Source organism: Ips typographus, linkage group LG1 (assembly GCF_016097725.1).
Source record: "Ips typographus isolate SLU linkage group LG1, UJ_Ityp_2.0, whole genome shotgun sequence".
NCBI lineage: Eukaryota > Metazoa > Arthropoda > Insecta > Coleoptera > Curculionidae > Ips > Ips typographus.
The window spans coordinates 8430976-8447221 of NC_138422.1; the positions used below are offsets into that span (position 1 = coordinate 8430976).

At 32.4% G+C, this 16246-nt stretch overlaps 3 protein-coding genes across 6 annotated transcripts; 1 reads left to right on the forward strand and 2 right to left on the reverse strand.

Moving 5' to 3' along the window:
- Positions 1 to 943: 943 nt before the first annotated feature.
- On the reverse strand, positions 944 to 3918 carry aurB (aurora kinase B). 2 transcript variants are annotated; one of them, XM_081995978.1, is made up of 6 exons: positions 3658 to 3918; positions 1958 to 2149; positions 1513 to 1898; positions 1320 to 1459; positions 1150 to 1259; positions 944 to 1090 (listed from the first exon to the last, which is right to left on the reverse strand). In XM_081995978.1, exons 1-5 carry the CDS (start codon positions 3792 to 3794, stop codon positions 1167 to 1169), a joined length of 948 nt encoding a protein of 315 aa, XP_081852104.1. In that variant the 5' UTR covers positions 3795 to 3918; the 3' UTR covers positions 944 to 1090; positions 1150 to 1166. The 2 variants fall into 2 exon arrangements, with proteins under 2 accessions (XP_081852104.1, XP_081852103.1); XM_081995977.1 differs by having other exon boundaries at positions 944 to 1259; positions 3658 to 3917.
- Positions 3919 to 4158: 240 nt separating this feature from the next.
- Slmap (Sarcolemma associated protein) lies at positions 4159 to 14250 on the forward strand. Its single transcript, XM_081995962.1, has 8 exons — positions 4159 to 4360; positions 4714 to 5236; positions 7075 to 7334; positions 7390 to 7560; positions 7616 to 7804; positions 7869 to 7997; positions 10077 to 10235; positions 10293 to 14250. The coding sequence occupies exons 2-8, from the start codon at positions 4717 to 4719 to the stop codon at positions 10965 to 10967; spliced, it is 2103 nt and encodes a 700-aa protein (XP_081852088.1). The 5' UTR covers positions 4159 to 4360; positions 4714 to 4716; the 3' UTR covers positions 10968 to 14250.
- On the reverse strand, positions 14251 to 16133 carry LOC145740424 (uncharacterized). Of its 3 annotated transcripts, none has more exons than XM_081995991.1 (5): positions 16019 to 16133; positions 15102 to 15168; positions 14851 to 15051; positions 14659 to 14746; positions 14251 to 14438 (listed from the first exon to the last, which is right to left on the reverse strand). In XM_081995991.1, the coding sequence occupies exons 1-5, from the start codon at positions 16077 to 16079 to the stop codon at positions 14352 to 14354; spliced, it is 504 nt and encodes a 167-aa protein (XP_081852117.1). In that variant the 5' UTR covers positions 16080 to 16133; the 3' UTR covers positions 14251 to 14351. The 3 variants fall into 3 exon arrangements, with proteins under 3 accessions (XP_081852117.1, XP_081852120.1, XP_081852119.1); XM_081995994.1 differs by lacking the exon at positions 16019 to 16133 and adding an exon at positions 15221 to 15388 and having other exon boundaries at positions 15102 to 15156; XM_081995993.1 differs by lacking the exon at positions 16019 to 16133 and adding an exon at positions 15221 to 15387.
- Positions 16134 to 16246: the final 113 nt, after the last annotated feature.

A 16246-nucleotide genomic window follows, 5' to 3' on the forward strand; every position in this document is an offset into this window, starting at 1 on the left:
GCGGCATTTTATTCGACTCTAAATTGCGCAACTTTTACCCAATTTAAACTTCCTTGTATCTCTTCAAATAACCGAGATTCCCATGGCGAGGCTCGAAAAACGGGCACCCTGTAAAGCAAAAATCAAGTAAAATTAGAGACATTAAAAGTGTAATAGAAACTTGTAGAAATGTTTTGAATGTAACGTTTGCTTCTTCATGTGTTAACACATTGACGGACGGTGTCTGCAATTGCAAGCAAACATGTAGGGACAGGACTGCGATTGCAGACAATTATTGGACCACTGAAAGTGGCACGTCTGTTATTGCAGTCACAATGTTCATAAGAAATACAAGAAAAGTGAAGGCAAGTGTCCCTATAGAGTGAGTATGTTGTCAGGAAAGTGTCCTATAAAGGCACTGAATTTGACCTTTAATTCACTGCGACACCCCCCACTTACAAGCCCAATCGGTACCTCACGTCTGCAAAAGCAGTTGTGTGTCCCTTTATATACAAATTTTAGACCTATAGGGACATGTCTGTAATAGCATACACCTGTTTTTACTGCAAAAAAAAATAATAATTATTTTTGTAGATGGTTATTCATAGTTATCTTCACCACAAAAATCCATTTTCAAGATAAAAATAAGTGATGTTGTGAGTAGATTAACAATAAACCAATTGTGCGCGAATGTGTTAAATTCAAAATATTTACTTTTCTGTGGCGACGTAAAAGTCCATAGTGTTATTATTTTTAAACCTTGATTTATCCTTCTATTACATTGTTACGTCTCATCTCAATTTACTTTGATTTTTGCAGTAGTGGTCAAATTGTCTGTTACCAAACCGAACAATTGCAGATGACGGCTATTATTGTTACGTTGACAGTAGATGACATTTTGATTTGTGTGACAACGCGGCGTATTATTATCTTCTGTTGAAAATACTTCGAGTCATAGAAAAAGTATAGAAAAGGCTTTTTATTATTAGTATTATTATAAAATTAGTATATTATAAAAATTACAATGCTAAATTATAAATTAAGTATAATGTGTGTAACTTTTTTAATTCTGACTAAAAAGAAATTTTGTAGGAAAAATGTGTAGTAGACACTAAAATAAAACATTACAAAACAAATCAAACAAGAACACATAACAAAGGACAAACAAACCTAATGTCACAGTTTATTCATTTTTGAAATTTTGCTTTATTCTCCTGAACCCATGGATGAACCATCACTTGTCTTAAAGTCATACGACCCTCGCTTTTTACTACAATCAACTGGAATTGAAGAAAGCAATTATTACATAGACTATTAACATAATATACCTTATTACCAACCTTATCTATCAAATCCTTGGCGCCTTGAGAAATGTGATGACCAAATTGAATGTCCCTCATCTTGATGCGTCTGTACGTTCCTTTCTGATCTTGTGCTTCAAATGGGGGGTTTCCGTGCAAAAATTCGTAACACAAAATACCTATAATTAACTTTAATTATTTTGTTTTGGGTATTCAAATCGATTGTACTTGCCTATGCACCAGTAATCCACATGTTGTTTGTAAGTTTCTCCATCAACCATCTCAGGTGGTAAATAATCAAGTGTACCGCACATTGTTTTTCTCTGAAGGGACAATGAGTGTACTGACCAACCAAAATCAGCTAGCTTAATATCTTTGGTAATTGTTAAAAGTAAATTTTCAGGCTTAATGTCTCTGTGAATTACATTATTCTGATGACAGTATTCTACTGCATCAGCTACTTGGTAAATGTATTTAGCTGATGTTGGTTCATCAAATCTTCCATTTGGAGCATTTTTAAGATGTTTATAAAGCTCCCCTTCTCCAGCAAACTCCAGAACAAGATATATCCTGTGCGAGTCATGAAACCAACACAGTAGTTGTAAAATATTGGGGTGTCTAATGTAACAAAAAATATATTTTAATTGGCAATATTACAGATGTGAGAAATGTATTACTTTAAGTGAGTTTGTATTTCAATTTCTCTAGTAACTTGGCGCTCAATTCTGCCTTTAACAAGTTCCTCCTTTAGCAAGGTCTTGATGGCAACCAGATAACCAGTTCTTCTGTCTCTAGCTTGAAATACCCGGCCAAATTTACCTCTGCCAATTCGTATTCCTATGTCAAAATCTCTAAGACTCCAGTGGTAACTATAAATAAATTAATGTATTATTAATTAAAACAATAGCTGCATTCAGGGAATTACACTGCTGAAAAAAAGTTTAGCAAAACATGTTTTAAACACCCTATTGTTATTGACTATTTATTTCTTTGATCTCCTCATGGTAATTATCAACTTAATGTTAACAAACCATTTTTTTAAAAAACATACTAATAACTGAAAATAAAATAGTTAATACTTTTGTTAATTTCAACCAATAAAAAAATCTGGAAGGAAGAAAATATAATATGTGTAAGTATTCTTCTAAGTCTAATGAAATCTGGACGCTAGATTTCTGGAAATTTTGCCTTTTGTAAATAATAAAAGCAACCAACTTTTGACATCTAATGTGAACAATTTATGCACAAACACATCATTTGACAGATTTTGTTACTGATTTTTTTGCTTATTTACTGCTATTTTTGTATGGTTTAACTAGTTTTTAACAAGTTTTTAAAAATAAACTAAACTAATAACTGTAATCTTATTGGTTCTGTAACGTCGCACAGTTGGCCAAGTGGTAATAATGACTTTTGCTATATTGAGATTTTGAAGGCTTCTAAACAACACAAACATGCTGCAAAATGTGTAAGTATCAATTTACACATTTAAACTGACCAAAAAATTTTCAAATGCTCCTGAAGTAGTCTAAAAACATTCCAAAACACTATAGAAGCTCTATAATGCTTACAAAGCAGCCTAAAAGCTTCCAAAAGCTTTTAGAACACTCTAAAAGCTTCCAAATATTTCAAGACAGTCTAAAAGCATCTGTATGCTTCTAGCACTTTAACAGCTTCCAAAAGTTTCTAAAACCGTCTACAATGCCTTAAAGGCAGTCCAGAACCTTCAAGGCTCTTTAAACTGTCCAAACACCTTCCAAATGCTCCTAAATTAGTCTAAAAATGTTTTAAAACACTGGAGAAACTCCAAAATGCTTCTCAAGCAGTCTATAGCTTTAGAAATAATCTTCAACTAGTCTAGAAGCTCTCAACAAATTTCAAGGCAGTCTAAAAGCTTCCCTATGCTTCTAGAGCAGTTTAAAAGCTTCTAAAAGTTCAAAGTAAAATGTCTTAAAAGCAGTCCAGAAATTTCAATGCTCCTAAGGTAGTCTAAAAAGATTTCAAAACACTACGGAAACTACAAAATTTTTCCAGACTGTATTTTTTTGCATTTTCAAATTCTAGGTAAAATTCTAGACATATTTCATTTGCAAAAAAAGGTAGTATTGAGGGTAGTACCTACACATTCCTGGAAACATTCACATGTCAAGATTGAGTTATTGCACCTATTTTTTGGTCAGAAATATTTTAATACTGAAATAAATGTCCACATTAATAAGGGACAGAGGTTAAGAGCACAAATTTTTGGTATTAAATAAGAGTTAAGTATTTTGTGGAAAGGACTGGATAATACTCCAATACTTCACTTAATGACGAGAAACTTCTCAACACTGCAATAGAAAAAACTGTATTAAAAATATATGGCAAAATATCTTACTCTGGATTGTTAAAAGCTGGATGTTCAATCATTTTCTTGACCAGTTTTTTAGTAGGTTCCTCCAGACCACTTGCAACTGAAATTGTGCTCATGTGCTTTGCGGCCAGCTCTTCAGAACTTTTCTTTGCCATGGCCATGATGTAATGTAAAAATAAAATATTTTAATTTGAGGATTGGAATGATTGGATTGTTATTAACCGACACCGACCAAAGCAAGAGCAAAACAGTTTTTTTTTTTTTGGTTTGAATTTGAAACTGAAAGAAAATCTGTCACTGTCTAAGATGTCAATGTCAACTTGTCCAAAATAGAATTGGTATTGGTGCTATCAATTGAAATCATCTGAATATGTTTCTGTCTTATTTTAACCTTAACAACACATTGGCAAAAACTGAAACAAAACATGACTTAACCATTGATCAACGCCGGAACGAAAAAGACAGAAGGATTATTATGTCAGTGATTATGTTGTCGATTTTGAGTATTTTGACACTGACACTGACAGACACAGCTGACAGTTGAGTGGTTTCTTTCCTGTTGTAATAAAAAAAATAGTTCCAGTGGATGTTCTCTGCTTAATTTTAATTATTGTAGTATTATATCATTGTAGTATTTAATTACACTAAATGAGCTATCTGCCTGTCACCCAAACGTCTGTTTTCATGCAGCAAACATGCAGTTAAAGCAGTTTAATCGAGTGCGAAAGTAAGTAGAACACAATTACTTGGTTGGCCATCCTTCACCAGGAAAAGGAATACAACTTCCTTAGTTTCATCATATTTTACCAGTTAAATATCACGCCCACAACGCAAGTTCTTACCACTATTATTTGTTTTTGTGTTCCATAAATTTCCCATATCCTAATTTCTTTTCCATTGTCCAGCGTTTTTAAGTAAGATTTTTTGTTTATATTTTGCTGTATCTTAGTATACATCAATAGCAATAAAAAGGTCAAGTGTTTAATGGTTTATAGTAGTTTACAGTCAGTGAGCTTTAATTATATTCACTGAATGCATTTTGGATGTAGAAGTTTACAATATTAAATTTTTATTACACAGGCAATGGTTATACTCAATCTAGACTTTGTTAAAAGAGAGGTCCCCTCTTGGGTCCCCCCTTGGCCTCCACACAACCGAGACCTAACTATGGAAATTAAGGAAAACATGGCTGCCAAAGCAATCTTAATACGTCGTCCCAATTCACATCATTTTGAGGACCGCACTTTAACTTTAGACCAAAAAATTAAAGTGGGAAGATCAGTAGCACGAGCAAAACCCACTGAAAGCAATGCAATCTTTGACTGCAAAGTGCTCTCCAGACATCATGCATTACTTTGGTATGAGGATGGAAAGTTCTATTTACAAGACACCAAAAGTAGCAATGGGACTTTTGTAAATAACAATCGGTTATCAGCTGATAGTCATGAAGTCAGTTCTGGTGATATAGTGCAATTTGGTGTTGATGTGGTGGAGAATAACAGGAAGGTTACCCATGGTTGTATCATTGCTACTGTGAAGTTGTATTTGCCTGATGGTAAAGAGGCAAAAGCTAGTCCCAGTATTACTGAAGCAGATTCACATAGTAAGTCTGTTATTATTATTATTATTATTGTTAGGTGTTGTGCTTAATTTTAGTTGTCAAATTCCAGTTTGATTTTCAAAAAAATTTAATGTGCTTAGGTAAAAATATCACCTGTCAATTTTTCTAAAAAAATAAACAAGAATTATTATTTAAGTTAATTTTCACAAAAAATTGATATGTCTACTTTGCTCTGAGCATAATTCTCATTTACAGGTTGCTCAAAAAAAAAATCAGTACTTTGATTATCTTAAAACAAATGCTGTGAGTTGTAAAGTAGGTAATTTTAATTACTGAAAGGTATTCAATTTGTTCAAATTTAACATAGAAAATACTGTACTGTAAGTTAGAAGCAGAAAGTGGTTATGAGAAAGTGATTGTTTAAGCTCAATAGTGATTTTACTGATTTCTCTATTCCAAAGTGTGAGAGATGTAAATTAATGATGTGTTCATTTTGCTCACTTTTGACTACACAAAGTACACTATTCATTTAATTATTCTGTAACTCAGATAATCTACTGTCAATGATTGTTATGTTTAAACACACCTTTTTGGGAAAAATTCTCAGGAAAATCATTAGGATAGTTACAGTGTCTAGCAGCTAAATTAACAAAAGCTGGATTTTCTGTGGGTGATGGTTTGAAGGTAAATTTTTTTTAAGATGGACCAGGTGTAAGATCCAAAACTTTTTAAAGGTTTAGTATAAAAGGTTACTACCTGTTGGCTTGACTGTATTTGATAAATGCCAGAAAATGTAAGTTGACTGTTAACCACACTGTCAACATTAGGTCAAATATGATCTGGCTGGATGTTTATATTTAAAAGATCATTCTTACAAAATCAATATTAGGAAAAATAAAAATTAACATAGAAGATTCTTCTGGTATTCTAAAAATGGTATCATTATTTAGGTAAACTCAACATGAAATGAAATGAAATCAATGTTTGAAATCAAAGTTTTCTGACAGATAGCTTAAATACCTTTAATAAAGCTAAAGCTACTGTTATTTTGTGCCAACAACTTATTCAAAAGTGGCCCTTAAATATTTCAATAACTAGTTAGTTAGTTTACATTATGTAGTTAGAATTACCTTCCCAACTTTCCTGATCAAGCTTTGAAAATAATGTTTAAAACCCAATTTACCTATAATTGTGTTGACTCACCTTTAAGGAGGTACAGAAAGTTGTAGTTTCAAAATTTGTTTAGTTTATCCAGGGAGTTCCTAACTTGCTGAGCAATAAGAAATGCATTTAGTTCAAAAAACTTTGATGGCCCATTAGAAATTATTGCTGACCAGCATGCAAACTTGGGACTATTCTACATGTTGTACAAAAATTTCAATATAATTAGACAAAGAATGTCGTATCACAAGCCTAGGAAACTCTCCAAGTGAGCCCTTTTTCTTGACCTGTTAGAAATTCTATTCAAGTTTTCCTGATCGTAAATACGTTATTTTCTGTCCGATTTACTTTTACTACATACATACAAATCAGGGGAAACCAATTTATCTACCATAGCTTGAATTGTGTTTGATACTTTTGTCATTTACATCCTTTAAGATTTCTAGCAGTGCTTTCTAAGGGTTATGGTTATATAATCTGGAAACTGCATTAAAATCCATTTTGTTATTTCAAAATGATAGCTATAATTGAATGTCAGCAATACTTTACCATGAGGCATTCCAAGCCACAATTTTTAAATACACATTTTAAGTCATCTAAAACAGCCTACAAATAAATCAAATAAATTACAATAAACATGATAACCTAAAAACAAATAGAGAAAATATAGATTTTCTTCTTTATTATTTTCAAAACCAAATTGTGGGCGATCTTTTTAGGTGTAGTGCCTTTAGATGAATTATACAAGCTAAACCAAATTCTCCAAGAAGCTAGTCAACGCGAGCAGTGTTTAGAATCCAAGTTAATTGCTCTTCAAAATGTGGTGGAAGAGACTAAACGTTCTGCTGAAGAGAGTTGGCAAGCCTACGTGGGAGAGGAACGGCTGCTGAGCAGGCTTTCAGCTTTAGAAACTAAGTTACAACAAGCCAGAAACAACTGGTCTGAAGATAAGTTAAAAGAAGAAATTGCAAAGTTACAAGTATGATACATTAATATTGGTTTACGCGTCAATCTGATTGTACAAATTTTTATAGGAAGACAATGAGAGGTATCAGGAGGTAGCTAAAGAAGCGTTAGAAAAAGTTCACGCTGAAAAACAGCAGGCTGTAATGATGGCATTAGAGCAGGAAAGGGCTAAAATAAGCGCTCAGCAAGATGCGCTTTTGGCCACTGAACATCTTGAGCAAACACAAATAGAGCTTCAGGTGAGTTAACATTAATTGGTAGTTAGTGCAACATTGAAGTAATTATGTGGTGTAGGATGTGGTGCAGAGATTGACCGAAATCCAAACGAGAGCCGAGGAAGAGAAACAAGAACATGAAAAACAAGTCAGAGAACTCGAACAACACATGGAAGAGGAAGGAGCGAAAATTATCGAATTGGAAGCCAAAATTTACGGATTAACGTTAGAAGTTGCGAGAAAACATAATTATGGTGATGAAATCGAGGTGAAAACAGTGGATATATTTTACTCATAGGCAGTTGATTTAACCGGATTTTTGGTTTTGGTAGCGCCCAAAATTGATATTCGAAAACGATGTCAACACGAAGGAGGAAATTCTAGCTAAAAATTTTGATTTTGTGTCAGAGCTTAATAATTCAATAGTAAAGGGGTTTGAACAAAATCATATTAGCTTAATGGTAAGTGATTTTTTTTATTTATCTAGGTCCCCCCATATTGAAATTTACGCACATCGTTTTTTACAAGCTAGACAATCCATTTGGTTATTCAACAGTTGTTTAAACTTCACAATATGTATCTGTCACTAAGCAATTATAAAATAAAAAGTAGTAAAGGTAGAAAAAAAGTAGGTCGTAAGTAGGTACTTTACGCCACTGGATTCGGCGGAAAAATATTTATAAAAATCCGTATTAATCTCTTCAAAAAATTTAAAATAATCTGAGATATGAGGTTTCTTCTTTCTCCATCTGGGATGTAAGAAGTTTGTTAGGTTTTATTCAAAATCTGGTAAAAACTGATAAGCTTATCCCATAAATTGAAACACAAAGATGTTTAAATATCAACAATTAAATAATTTTTAGATGATCTAAAACACTTGTAGAGGTCTCTGGCATTTTCTGAAATGTTTTCAATAACATTTAGAGGTCGGTGGCATTTTTGAAATAGTTCTAGAGATCTCTGGCAATTTAAAATAGTTCTGGGAAGGTTTAATGCCTGTTTCCTCCACACTTTTAACTTTTAAGTCGATTTTAATTACAACTTAGCTAAGTTGAGGTTTGAACGTGACAGATCATTTATACAATAACACAGTCTAAACTAAACTTATCCAAGCTGTCCTTAAACTAAACTTAGTCAATGTTGGGGAAACTGACATAAGACACTAGTAGAGGGCTCTGAAACTTGTTAGAAGGTTCTGAGTAGAATTTAGAGGACCTGACATATTCAAAACGGTCTTGGGGCTTTTGGTACTTTTTAAAAGTTTTGCAATAGCATATAGAGGTTGCTGGCACTTTCAAAATGGTCCTGAATGCCTCTGGCAATTTAAAACCGTTCTAGGAAGGTTTAAAACACTTGTAGAGGTCTTTGGCACTTTTTAGAAGGTTCTCAAAAGAGTTTGGAGAATCTGGCACATTCCAAACGGTCCTAGAGGTCTGTGGAAATTTAAAGCAATTCTTAAAAAAAATTGTAGGGGCCTCTGGCATTTTTTAAAAGGTTTTTGATAGCATTTAGAGGTTGCAAGTTTCAAAATAGCCCTGGAGGCTTATGGCAATTTTAAACAGTTATGGGAAGGTTTAAGACAGTTGTAGAGGGCTCTGGATCTTGTTAGAAGCTTCCCAGTAGAATTTAGAGGACCTGGCATATTCAAAACGGTCCTGGAGGCCTCTGGCAATTTGAAACAATTCTTGAAACGTTTAAAACACTTGTATAGGCCTCTGGCACTTTTTAGAAGCTTTTCGATAGCATATAGAGGTTGCTGGCACTTTCAAAATAGTCTTGGAGGTCTCTGACAATATAAAACAATTCTAGAAAGGTTTAAAACACTTGTAGAAGTCTCTGGCACTTTTTAGAAGGTTTACAGTGGAATTTATAGAATCTGGCGCATTCAAAACGGGTCTGGAGGCCTCTGACAATTTAAAACAGTTATAGGAAGGTTTAAAACACTTGTAGCGGTCTCTAGCACTTATTAGAAGGTTTACAGTGGAATTTAGTGGACCTGGCGCATTCAAAACGGGTCTGGAGGCCTCTGGCAATTTAAAACAATTTTAGGAAGGTTTAAAACACTTGTAGAACCATCTGGCACTTGATTTAGAGGATTCTGGCAATTTGAATTAAGCAGGATTTTTCAAGCCCCTTTTTGCTTTTAATTTAACTTTTGAATTATTGGAAGCGCTCGTAGAAAAAAATCATATTCATATCACGTGCGAAAAGTGTCTTCCCTACACTCGACAGATGCCTAACTTCAGACATCATGCGGGAAAGTATCACTTTCCGCACTTGTTAGGGAAATAACTAACTTAAACGGATTTTTGGAAGGCTGTATCTTTATTAGGAAGCGTTTTTCAGGAAAATGGCATAAACTGGACCATCCCGTATATAATACTAAATACACACACTAAGCAGTGAGAGTTTTCAGAATGTTTCATCTGGATCTGGTCACAAAACTCTCTGAAATAAAACTTGTTATTGTTTCGGTTTAAATTTAACTCAGATTTTTTAGTAGAGTATTTAACATCCTACTATGCTTTATACCATTTCAGGTTACACCCGTTGACGAAAAAAGTGAGAAAGAGAAATCCGAAGATTTGGAGTGTGAATCAAGCACTAAACAGGACGAGGACAACGAAGATGTTCGACCTAAAGAGGACGGAAAACGAGTGTCTTTTAATTTACCTCTGGAAAGTGAATCAAGCCAGCAGGTAATAATTTTTTAACCGTTAATTTATTTTTAATTCACACACATTTTGCGGCTAAAGGAATCGCAAAACAGTCCGATACGATCGCCAAATCAGGAAACAGGCGAAGAAACATTTGCCGATCACGTGGACTCAAAAACCCTCAAATATCAATATCAATCCGCTCAACGAGAACAAAAAGAACTGCGACGAAAAATTGAAATTCTCGAAAAAAATTCGGAAACGAACCAAACGAAAATAGCCGAGCTTAACAAGGCGCTTTGCGAAGAGAAAGAGCTTAGCGCACAGCGATTGATCGCTTGCGAAAAATTAAAACAAGAGTTAGAACTTTTGGACGGGACTTGGCAAGAAAGTCGGGAAGAAAATCGACTATTAATCAAAAAAATTAATGAGCTAGTAGAAGAACTGGAAAAGAAAAAAGAGGAGATTGCCAGGCAGCAGAGAAATTCTACAGACGAACAATCACCGAATGGGGAATGTGTGTCAGAACTAAACACATCCATCCCTTTAAACGCGAGCCTGGAACAGTTGACTAGCATCGAAGAGGAACTGGTTGTATTTAAAGAGAAATACGCGGAAATTTGCGATGAAAAGGTGAAACTTCAGCGCGACTTGTTAAAACTACGAGTACAATACGATTCGATGTGCGATAACGTTTACAACAAGTATTTCTGGTACGTGGGACCTTTGGTGCTCGTGATTCTTTATTTACTGCTCAGGGAATTGATTTCCTGATTTACGGTGATCCTTATAATTTCGTTTTATTACTTTTTCGAATTTATGATGAAGATTATCAACGGTACGTAATGTATAGTATGTGGAATTAGTTCCGACAGTTGTGTAACACTTAAATATTGCTTATAGGAAAGTTAATTATTATTTATCAAGGGAATCTTTCCTATGCGACGTTTTAGTCGTTTTTTTTTTATCTTTTATAGTTTTCTGCAGCTTTGCTGTGCTTTTACTGCTGATAGTGTTTTTCCATATAAATTTTTGCTTTCAGACCGAAAATTATTATCTGTATTTTACCTTAAATATTTTAGAGTTTGTTTGATACTAAGATTAATCGCAATATTAATTTTTAGTGCAATGTTCTACAAAGAAATTTAAAATATAGTAATTTCAATGTCATAAAATGACAGATTAACTCAAGTTTAGAATCAACAAGTGATGTAAAATATTGACTATTTTTAACTACTCTTATACATAATTCAAGTGCAGTTTAAGTTCAATCATTCACAGTTTGTATTTTGTTGAAGAGGTATTTAACAAGACATGAATTGTGCGTGACAGTAGTAGTAGTTGTAGTATGCAGCTATAAATACAACTTGCAATGCGATTTAACAAAGAAATACTCCAGTTGTTCCAACTTAATTAAAGTTGAATGTTAGCGCTTTGAATGAGTTTTAAACAAATATATAAAATAACATTGTGAATCAGTTAAAAAAAAATTGTAACAGAAGTTTTAAGCTGTAGTAACCTCAGTACATAGTAACACCTATTATCTCGTTTTGTCAGAATTAGTTAAAATGAGATAGACTCTGTAAACACTAACGTCAAAAATTGTTTTCAGAAAGGCTTTGGCATTATTTGTAATGTTTTTACACTTGAACACAAAAAGAGCTTATGTTAGCACAGTATCTTACATAATTCATTCTCACTGAAATAAATTTTCACACTCAAGCGATTTATTGCTTTAAGTTCTTTGTTAAATGATTTTGATTCTAAAATATTTTTTTAAATTATACTACACAGTAACTGACTCAAAACAAAAAGCAAATAATTAAATTAGTACCGTATTTTATATTTTAGTATAGTTTTGGTGCTTTCAGCTACTAACCAAAAATCTATATGGAAAAACACGCCACATGGTGGTATTAAAATATTATAATGATAGAAAGAATAAGGAAAGTATTGCAACTTGTTATAAATTTATATTTATTATGTAACTAATTCAATCCTTATTAAAATATTAATTATTTTTTAAAAAGAGTGTATGCTATTAGAACTATTACTTCAAGATCTGTTTTATTTAAATGTGAAAAATGGTAAATTATTCACAATAAGCATACAAGAATGCAGTATGAAAAACAAGATGAATGTTCACTTATGGTTTTTTTTAAATAATATAAATCCAAATTTTAAAATATTTTTTTAAATGTAGCCAGAATGTGTTTTAACGCCAATACTAGGCAACTAATGGTCGACTGCAGCAACGTACTTTTAAGCTCTATTAGTTAATTTTTAAAAATGGTGAGGTTTTGTTTGTTGTTTATCAATCCCAATCCTCTGACCGGTTTCGCCGTATTACATTCAAATACCAATTTGTTTTCAAAGCAATGGTGTAAACGACCTTAACACAATTTGAAAACATGTTGTAATTAAAGAAAAAAGTACTAAGTTTTCAACTACTTTTCTCTCCGGTACTTTAACTTCTTGATAAAAATTGCTTGCTCTGAAGCATTCTAGCCATTAAGAGTGTCAAGTATTACATCTAAATAATACTAATATAAAAAGAGTTTTGAGGCAAAAGGGTTTAATCTATCAAGGATTATATAAATTGCTTTATTTTGGCAATCTTTTTGAAGCAGTTTTCCAATTTCTGTAATATGAATGACATTGAAAGATTCAGCAAAAAATATTTTCAGATCACTGTTGGCGTTTCAAGATAAGAAATACTCCTCTGGTGATCAGTTTTGAAAACAGTTTCGGGCATTCCACCTGTCATTTCTCCGTTTGTTTACGTTGATTTTGGATAGAATTTTAGCATTGGTTTCAAAAATATGAAGTGACAGTGTCATATTATTAATAATGTTAGGTTGGGAATGGGTTGCCCCATTTTAGTTCAACTGGCGCTGCGATCTTAACTTGAAACGCCAATAACCTTTAAATCACTCCTGAGAATTTGTTAGATTGGTAAGTCCACATGTGCAGCATTTTAGGTTATTGGCATCACAATGGATAGTTTGTGATTGGTCAAAATAAGCAGCTTTCAGCTTGCTGCTTTTTTTTGACCAATCGCAAACTACTAACATTTCTGCAATTTACGGAAATGCTGCACTTATTTACAATATTGCCAACACTTTTCTACTGTAAACGGATGGACTACATTCAAGAAAATTTCAGACACTTATATTAAAATAGAACAAAACATCATTCTGGTTGTTATTTTTCGATTTGTGTAAGCTTTACGTTACATGTTTGATTTATCGTGTACAGTAATTTGTGATATTACTATTTTGGGAATGTTTGACCTTTCAAGCCGCTTTATTCCTGTGAAATTATCGAATCGAACGTACTAACAAGACGACTGAGCAGCCGTGATGCAAAGCATTAATTAGTATGGCATTTTTGTTGATTTTTTTTATTTATTTTTATTTTTTGTATTATTATTGTGTTGCGTTATATGGATGTAATAATTTAATGGTTTTTAGCTATTAAAATGCAGCACTGAGCTAGAGGTAATCATTACAGTGCTGTGATCATTAACCTCTTGTATGTTATATTATGTTAAAGCTTTTGTTTATAATAATTTCATATTATCAGAGCACTTTATTTTATTATTACGAATTTTTGCCATATTTTGTGTTTATTCTAAACGATCTGTTTTCGAAGTACCTAGAAATACTTATTTGAGAAAAGCGTATTCAGGATTACGGATAAAACGTTTGTAAATGTGTCTTAGAATCAATTGTTTGATATATTAGATATTTAGTGAAGTTTGCCGGTTAGAAACTTGTACAAATATGGAAGCTGCGATTAGCCTTTGTGCCCTATTCCTATAAGAAAATGCATATCGGTTGAAGGCTTTCTGATTTATTTAAACAAAAGATAATCTGGAAACTGTTATCATCTTTAATACAATACCACCTCCAATTTACAATAAAATTGCGAGTAATCCATAACATATAATACTGTGTATATCAAAATATTATTATATGATTTGTTATAGCAATCGATGTAAATATTTATACCCGATATGTACCTAAACGAAGTATTAAAAAAAACGCAGTTAAAATGGCTTTTATTGCAATTTATTTGCCATTGCATTCACCTAGACATTGTAAATAATTAGTTACAAAGACATTAACTATTATATTTTATATTAATAACAAATTTTTAGACAGGTTGTACTGTTGATTCATCGGATCCTTCGGAACAACTGACGAAACTGCATTTGGAGGTTGACCTTGACATATTGCAAATCTGGAATTGTACGAAAATCTTTTCTTCAGAAAAGAAAAAGTTTAGGCTGATAAAAAATGAAAGACTTAGTACAGAAATACCATAAACTAAAACGCTTTCAAATATTGAAAAAATCTATAGGATTTAAATTTGGCGATCATGCAGCTCACATCTTCAAATGGTTCGTACTATATTTTAAACCTTTTTAACACTGTAAAACAAAATGACTGCTTCAACTTACGGAGTAGTAAGTTCTAAGGGAGCTGGAACTAACTCGAGAGTTTAACCCGTCGTTTTCAGCGTTTATACGCAGTACTGAGTTTGTAAATCTGTAACAGAAAATTAGAATTTGACACTAAATTTACGAGTATTTCAGTATAGGCATTAACTTAACAATCCTTTTAAATACCCATTTAAAAAATTAAAAACTCACTTGTTGGATAAATCTGTAGAATCAACTAAATCCTGCTGAACTTGGCTTTCATCGTTAATCAATTTATCTCTAGTAGTTTCATCATGTTTTCCGTAATTTCTGTAAATATTGATTATTTCCAGGATAGAGTTTTCCCTAGGGCTTGGTGCTTCCTCAATAGTGTAAAGTTGAACACGCTTTCTTCTAGTTTTTTTTAACCACCTGTAAAATCTTCACTTTTAAACATGATCACAGAAAAATAAATTACTCACTTATGAACGAAATATATACCACCGATTAGTGCCGCAAAAATTAAAATGGACAGGCCTACAACAAGACCTAGAAGTTAAAATAAATTATTAATATAAAATACACCATAAACAGAACCTACATAATTGGAATATTGATAAAATAAGCATTTAAATGGGTTAGACCAATATTTTGAACGTTTGCAAGAATGATCTTGATGCAAAAAGAAGACTTTAAAGCCTCCAACTGAAAATATTTCAGTTATTTCAGATAATACCGGTTTTAAATCACATATTTTAGGATGAAACGAAATATATGGGGCGTTATTAAGTGAGTTTGGTGCCCAGTCATATTTTAACAGCAGGAATTTTTTGGGCTAATATTTTTTTTTGTGTCCGTTTTTCGAGCCCTATCATTTGGATTTAGTTTAACCTTTGTTGAAAGATAAAATTTATCAGAATAGTTACGATATGTTAAGTCTATCATTAACAAATTTTTAGTAATTATAATACCAGAAATAAATATTTGTGTTTTCCCTCAGTTCTTTAACTATTAAAATTGCATTTTTTAGCTTATGGGAAACCCTGTACATATTGATGCCAAAAATAAGTATAACAGTATCTGATTTTCTAAAATATAGATTATAGAGATCTATATTTTATAGAAAACAATTTACAAACCAATGCACTAGACAAAGATGGTTAAAATCTTTATATCTGACAGTTTGCCAAATTTATATACTTCTAAAAAACAAAAATACAGACAAAAGACTAAAACAACATGCGTTATTAAAAAAAAGTAATTAACAAAATTAAACTCTCTGTAATTATATCTGTGCTTAGTGCATAAACATATTGTTGAAAACAGTATTAATGTATACAAAAACTTCTTACTTTACTTTTTATTAACATATGTTAAATATTGTTAAATGTATCTTTACCTAAATCTAACTTATTTAGAAAATTGTCACAAACTTTGAAAAGAACAACATTGTAGATCATTATTATTATTATTATTATTATTAACAACTGCTTATAGAAGTTATAAGTATATCAGAGAGGCGCTAACAACCGGGACAACCGATGACGTAAATACTTGCCAAACGCGGAACGGTATCCAAACGATTAAGATATATTTTGACATTTGACAAGTGAACGACATTGACGTT